This window comes from Hemitrygon akajei, chromosome 31 (genome assembly GCF_048418815.1).
Source record: "Hemitrygon akajei chromosome 31, sHemAka1.3, whole genome shotgun sequence".
Taxonomy (NCBI): domain Eukaryota; kingdom Metazoa; phylum Chordata; class Chondrichthyes; order Myliobatiformes; family Dasyatidae; genus Hemitrygon; species Hemitrygon akajei.
In genome coordinates, this window is record NC_133154.1 from 12,869,508 (window position 1) to 12,876,793 (window position 7,286).

Sequence of the window (7,286 nt, forward strand, 5' to 3'; positions counted from 1 at the left end):
GTTCAGTTACACCACGGACCAGAACTTTACACTATCATTAAACTCTGTGAAGCGTACACCACGTATCAGTCCAGAGCTCTGCCTATGCCGTCTCCTTCAGCCACTTCTGGAGTAGGCACAGCACAGGCTAAACACAGAGTAAAGCTCCCTCTGCATTTTGATTTTTGGACCCCCCCACCCCCCCACCCCCCGCCACCCCAGCCTTGCAGGCGCAGCCCGGGTCAGATGCAAAGTTCCCACAAAAGCTTGAGTATTGCTCACGGTTCTGGTCGCCCCGCTAGAGGAAGGATATTGAGGCTTTGGAGAGGGAGCAGAAGAGGTTTACCAGGATGCTGCCTGGATTAGTGGACATGAGAGGCTGGATAAACTTAGACTGTTACCAGTGGATTGGCGGAGGCTGAGGGGAGATCTGATAGAGGTTTATAAGATTATGAGAGGCATAGACAGAGTAGACGGGGAGATCTGTTTCCCAGGGTTGAAATGTCTAATACCAAGAGGGTATACATTAATGGTGAAAGGGGGTAGGTTCAAGGGGGATTAAGGGGTAAGTTTTTTACCCAGAGAGTTGTAGATGCCTGGTATGGTCGTAGAGGCAAATACATTAGAGGCTTTGAAGAGACGTTTGGATGTGAGGGAGACAGAGGGAGGGGGATTAGTGTTTGGGTGTTTTTGATTTACTTTGTGCCTGGTTCAGCACAATGCTGTGGGCCGAATGGTCTCTACCTGTGCTGCACTGGTCTACATTCTAAAATCACCAAGCAGCACAACGTCATTCCAGCTGCTGGTGAGATGTGGTCTAAATCGCCAGAGTGACTGGTGAAATTTGTTCATCAAATGAAATAAAACTAACTTGACATCATTTGCATCTGGAACTTTTTGAAATATTATAAAATTATAGCGTCACAAATACATTTCTACTTCAAACAGAATTAAATACAATTTAAATTTATACAAAGCGTGCATCCAGACTGTATTTCTGCTCTGAGCAACCTGGTTGGCTCAGGGTTACTTGGTCTGAAGGTCCTTGGGCCCAAAGGACAAAGGCAGGAGTTCTTCGACAGTCATCATCTTGCAGGTCATATCTGGCTTCGTCATGTAGACCTCCCACTTCATTCCAAACTGTGACGGGATGGGGGGGGGAGGCGAGAGGAGGGGCGGAGGGCAGAGCGGGGGGTAGAGGGGAAGGGGAGAGTAGGGGGGAAAGGCAGGTGAGGGGGAGCAAGTGAAATACACGTCAGTAATTCTTCACCACCGGCAGATTTTTCTTCCCAAACCTTAGTGATGATGATGATCCCCCGATCCCAAACAGACTGCAGACCCCACCCCACAGAATGTCCAGTAGAAACCAGGCTGACAGTCTGCCCGAGCCCCACGGTCACTGCCCGCCTCTCTCACTCCAGCTTCACGGGCCACTGGGATACACTGGACACAAGATCTCACCTCTGTCATGACCTGCCTGCATGCTCCACAGGGAGTGATGAAGTTATCGGTCTTGTTGCTGCAAGGAAACAGAACAGCTTTAACACCTCATTGGGGGCAGCCAGAGCGATGTTCATAAGCAAAATATCAGCGTGCCTCATTCCTCTAATTTGTGTCTAGCCTCAACGTGGCAGCAGAGGAGGGCTCAGTCTGGGAATGGGAAGTGCAATCAAAACGGTTGGTCACCAGGAGATCCCAGCGGTCGATGAACCGATTTCCACCGCCCCCAATCGGAATCTGGGTCTCATCGATGTAGAACAGGCCACATTTGGAGCACCTGACACGGTAAATAACACCAAAGGATTCAAGTGCCTCACTTGTTTAGGGCCCTGAACGGTGGCGAGGGAGGAGGTGTAGGGGCAGATGTAATACTGAGCACGGTGGCAGGGTTAAGTTCCTGGAGGGAGAATCGGTGGGGAGGCACGAGCAAATTGCAGAGAGAGGGATCCCTGGGCAAAGCAGGGAGTGGAAGGGAGGTGAAGATTGGTGCTCGGGCCCCGTTGGAGAATTTGCGGAGAATTGTATGTTGGATGCATAAGGAATACAGATGAGGACGGCATCAATAACAGTGGGAAAGGGGGTGGTACCCCTGTTTTCTGGTTAAGGAGGGCATCTCGCATGTCCTGGAGTGCAAAGATTCATCATGAGAGTGAGGAACTGAGAAGAGGGAAGTGCATCTTTGCAAGCAACAAGGTAGGAAGATGTGTAGTCGAGGTAACTGTCAGTGGGCTTGTAGAAGATGTCGATGGATAATTTGTCTCCCAAGATGAAGACAGAGATGTCGGAGGTGGACCGAGTGAAGTAGGTGGAGGTTAAAAGTGAGATTGCTGAAATTGACGAGCTCAGCGTGGCTGCAGAAGTTAGCACCAATGCAGTCGTCAATGTAGCAGACAAGAGGTGGGGAGCATTCTTCATGTAGGTTTGGAACATGGACCGTTCCACACAGCCAAGGAAAAGGCAGGCATAAACGGTCCCTGTAGGTGTCCAAGCTGGATACAGGAGGGTGTTAGTGGAGGAAACTGGTTGGGCTTGTCTTCAAGAAAGAATAGAGGCCTTAAAACCTCCCAGTGAGGGGGGGATAGATGTGTACGGAGACTGGACGTCCAGGGTAAAAATGAGGTGGTCAAGGCCAGGAAACTGAAAAGTTGTTGAAGCAGTGAAGGTGTCGTGGATATAGGTGGGAAGGGGCTGAACCAAGGAGACACGATGGAGTCGAGATACAAGGACACAAAGTTTGGTTAGGGCAGCAGCAGGTAGAAACAATGGGCCTACTGGGGCAATTTTGTCTGTGGATCTTGTGAAGGAGGCGGTGCAGGGCTGAGGCAGTGGAGGCTGCAGAGAGATCTTCCGGAGGTGATGAGGTTGATGATGGGGTGGGAGACTGTGGCCTGATGCTTCTCAGTGGGGTTCTGGTTGAGTCCAAGAGTTGCCGTCTGGCCTCGGCAAGGTGGAGTTCACGTAGAGGTGGGGGAAGGTGGAGGTAAAGGAAATGAGGTCTTGCTGAGATCGCATCTAGAGCACTAGGCACGGTTTTGGCCCCTTAACTCAGAAGGAATATCAGAGCACAGGAGGCATGCCATCAGACGGTAAGCCGGGAGCAGATTTAGGCCGTCTGGCCCATCAAACTGGCCATTTAGTCGATTGATTTTGTTTTCAATTCCATTCTCCCACCTTAACCCCTTCACCAAGCATGACCCTGTCTGTCTCTGTCTCAAACATACCCGTTGAATTGGTCTCCACTATCCTTAGTGGCAGTGATTTCCACAGAATGACCACCCCCCCCATTCAGAAACTCCTCCTCATCTCCGTTCGAAAGGGACTTCCCTTCACTCTGAGGCTGTACCCTCTGGTCTACTGACGGAAACATTCTTTCCACATCCACTTTCAGCATCCTTCTGAACTCCATTGAGTAATGGTCCAGAGATAGTAAACACTCCTCTTAAATCAGACCATTGATTCCTGTGATTATGAGCCTCCTCTGGACCCTCTCTGGAGCCAGCACATCTTTCCTTAAATAGTGGGGGCAGGGGGTGTAGCTCAAAGCCCAAAAGGAGGTTCCCCAAGCTACTTCTGAGATGATACAGTTGTCCTCCAAGAGAGGCCGGATAGTTTAGATCCATATGTGATTACAATGTCCTTGACAGGATAGATCTTGAGATGTTTCCCGTAATTGGAATATCTCTAACAAGGGGATATAATAAAGATAGCTCATTTAAAGCAGACATCAGGGGAGGCGAGCCTTGGAAATTCTCAGGTCACGAGAGCTATGCCATCCGTAAGATGAAGGCATTTATATTTTTGAGTGATTGGAGAACCAAGGGCTGTGTGCGGAACTGGAACAAGGGAGGAGATGAGGTCTGAGGTAGATCAGCCAAGATTTTAAAGAATGGTGGGTCAGGCTAGAGGGGCAGAGTAGCCTGCTCATGCTCTAGTTCTTCTGCTCCCAGGATGTAAGCAGCCCCTCTGAAACCTCTGTGTGAGACCGGGTGGGGGGGGGGGGGTCCTGTCCACTCTGATGCCTCTCCCCACGGTCACTCTGACCTCATTCAGCCCAACCCTCCTGATTCCAGAGCATCTGCAGCAGGACATATTATTGAGTGAGGTCGTGGAGGTCAAAGTCCAGAGCAGGGGCTGGGGCCAGTTGGGTGAGGGTGTTGGGGGAAGGAGGGCAGAATCTGGGGGTTGGTGGTGAAGGTATGAATGCCTCCAGTGGGTCACGTTTCCACATGTCACGGGTACCTGGCAATAGCGATGGACTTGAACTTGGTGCAGCCTTCTGACACAGCCTTGTGAATGGCTACTCTCTCGGCGCAGATCCCCACCGTCAGGCTCGCATTTTCAACGTTACAGCCTGGGGAGAGGAGAATGGGTCAGTCGCCTCACCTCTCCGGTTTAGCCCCCCACCTCAGGTTCATCACTCCCTTACCCATAGGAATCTCCACCCACCCCATCCACAGGGGCCGATCCTGGATTTAACCCCTCTCTGTTTCACAAGCACCGCGTCTCGGGAGTCGTCCTCCTCCTTCACCCACGGCGATTGACCTCAGATTCTCCCGCCTCCCTCACCCACAGGGAGTTCATCCTCAACCCCCCCCCCCCCCCCCCCCCGGGCAGGCCTGTTGTCCAGCAGATTGGTCTGATGGGGCGCCCGCTGGTCAGCAGAGACCAAATCCCGACTCTCGTCGCTGGTCACTCTTGGTCGGTAGAGGCCGGAGCAGGTAATAGTTTCTAGTTCATCGCCACCTTCAACTCCCCCTCCCTCCCAGATCACGTCTGACCCCCCCCCTCATTGTTTCTCTCCACTGCCCCCAGCTCTTTCTCCACCCCCAACCCGTACTCTCCCTGTTCCCCTTCTGCCCAAACGTATAGTGCCAATCGCACCCCCCCCCCACACACACACACATCCTCGCCGGATCTCTGTCCCACTTGGAGTCTACCTCAAACCTTCCAGCGGGAAGATGGCATGCTTTGGAGAAACATGAGGAAAGCTAGGTGTGGGACATAGCAAAGGGGAAATGGGTCCAGGGGTGGTGGTGGTGGTGTGGTGGGGGGGGGGGGGGGAAGGAATCGGAAAAATGGGGTACATCCAAAAGGGAGCTTGCCAAACGCAGGTCTAGAGAGGGAAGGGAGAATGTTTTGGGGTAAGAGGTACTGAAATGACATGGTTAAAACTCAGCGATGAAGAAATGGGTGTAGAACTCACAGCTGATCCGATCTGTTCCACAATTTAATACAAGAACAGAGGGGGTCCTTAGAACTACATTCCCCACCCCCTCCGTGGCCACATTTCTACTAATCTCCCCCTCGAATAAATCCAATGAGTGGGCGTCCGGAGTCCGGGGTGGGGGGGGTGGGGGAGAAGGGTTTCAAAGGAGAAGCTTTCCTCGTCATCTCGATCCCATCCTAGATCCTTAAGCTGTGCCTGTCTCCTCGCTCTAGATATGCCAGGCTACAGTCGGTGTCCCCGAGGAAATTTATTCTCAGCAACAACATTTTCTTCCGCACGTCAGACGCTCCTAATGGACATATCTTGTCCTAAGACTCTTTCAGCCCCAATCACGTCTGTTGTACTCCCTCTAGCACAGGGCAGGAATGAGTCAAGACTCATGAGGGAGCGGTATCAAGCAAGAACAAGCCCTTCTGCCCACAGAGTCCGTGTCAACCATCAACAACAAAGTCAAAATTCTCTAAAGCTCGTACGTGTTAACATATCCCACCATGAGATTTATTTTCTTCCAGAAAAATAAATATAACACTTTACAAACAAAAACTGACAATCGATGTGCAAAAGACGCCAACGTGTGCAAATTTAAACAAAATACCGAGAACATGAGTTGTAAAGAGTCATGGGTTGTAGAATCAGTTCTGAGTTGCCGTGAGTGAGATTATCCACGCCGATTAAGGCGCATGATACTGGTATGGCAACTGTTCCTGAAACCCTCAGTAATCCCTTTTATTTTCCCCCGGAATTCTTACTAATTCCTCCCGATTCCACCTCCCACTCACACACTCGGGGCAACTTAGAGCAGTTAATTTACCCCCGTGCACATCGTGTGGCGCAGCCGGACGCCCTGAGGAACAGGGGGAACGTACAAATGAGAAAGAACGCCGGAGGTGGGGATCGAACCGGCACCTAACGTAACCGCACCGAGTGCAGCTCCATCTGCCCCTCCCTCCCTCCCTCAACCCAGCCACCCGGTCTGGGTTAGCGGTGCGCGGTCACCTGTGAAGATTTTCCCATCCTCGGTCAGGAGAGCGGCGCCCACCGGGAACCTGCTGTACGGGGAATAAGAGCAGGCCTTGGCCTCGTGGCTTTTCTCGATCAGCCTGCTGGCCTCCTGCGCTTTCTGGGCGGCTGTTTGCTCTGCCGGAGTGCACATCCTGACCTGTCACACACACACAGAGGCCGGGGCTTTAGACCGCGCCGAGAAGGCTCTCGTAGCTCCACAGACACGGACTGCGCGCTCTGTTATCCGGAGCAGCACACGATAAGGCAATTGACCTTATCGGAGAATTTACTCTTTAACCAGGACGGTCACAGATTTTCTATTCAGAATGCTGGGTGTGTGGGCATCCTACTGGGAGTGGTTAAAGTATGTACTTCCCACCAAAACTTTTCAATTGTAGGGCAAGACCAAAACATAGGCATCAGCAGAGTTGCATTTATTACAAAGTGGAGAAACATTCCGGTAAAAACTGGACAGCTTCTGTTTAGAAATGTAAGCTCTATGAACCACTTTAAATTGTAGAAGAGAATGACGAGCACAGAAAGATGATTTATTAACCCGTTTAAGAATTTTATTCCATCTATCATCAGAAATCTGACAATTTAGGTCATGTTTTGGTTTTGCCCTACAATTGAAAAGTTTTGGCAGGAAGTATTTCATACCTTCTCACAACTTTTTAGGGTCCAATTTGACCCAAATCCCCTTACTGCCTTGTTTGGTATTATTGCAAATGAAGATATAACTTTAAATACTCCTAACCTACAGGTTTTGGTTTTTACCTCTCTTTTAGCAAGGAGAGCAATCTTGCTTAAATGGAAGGAGTCTACCCCTCCAACACATCTTCAATGGCTACGTGATATTATGTCTTATTTAAATTTAGAAAAGATCTGCTGCTCAGTTTTAAATTCGAAACAATCTTTTTATGATATCTGGGGACCTTTCCTAAATTACTTTTCCAATTTATAAAGTTTAACAGTGCACAGACTTTTATGTATATTTTTATCTTCTCTTCTTAAGTGAATATGTCTTTTTTTTCTAATTATCCATTGTCATCCATCAGCTTTTTTCTATGGTAGTTGG

General features: G+C 50.1%; 1 protein-coding gene across 1 annotated transcript; it reads right to left on the reverse strand.

Moving 5' to 3' along the window:
• Positions 1-859: 859 nt before the first annotated feature.
• Positions 860-6,538, reverse strand: LOC140718961 (cytidine deaminase-like). Its single transcript, XM_073033250.1, has 4 exons — positions 6,203-6,538; positions 4,219-4,330; positions 1,441-1,498; positions 860-1,119 (listed from the first exon to the last, which is right to left on the reverse strand). Exons 1-4 carry the CDS (start codon positions 6,357-6,359, stop codon positions 1,006-1,008), a joined length of 441 nt encoding a protein of 146 aa, XP_072889351.1. The 5' UTR covers positions 6,360-6,538; the 3' UTR covers positions 860-1,005.
• Positions 6,539-7,286: the final 748 nt, after the last annotated feature.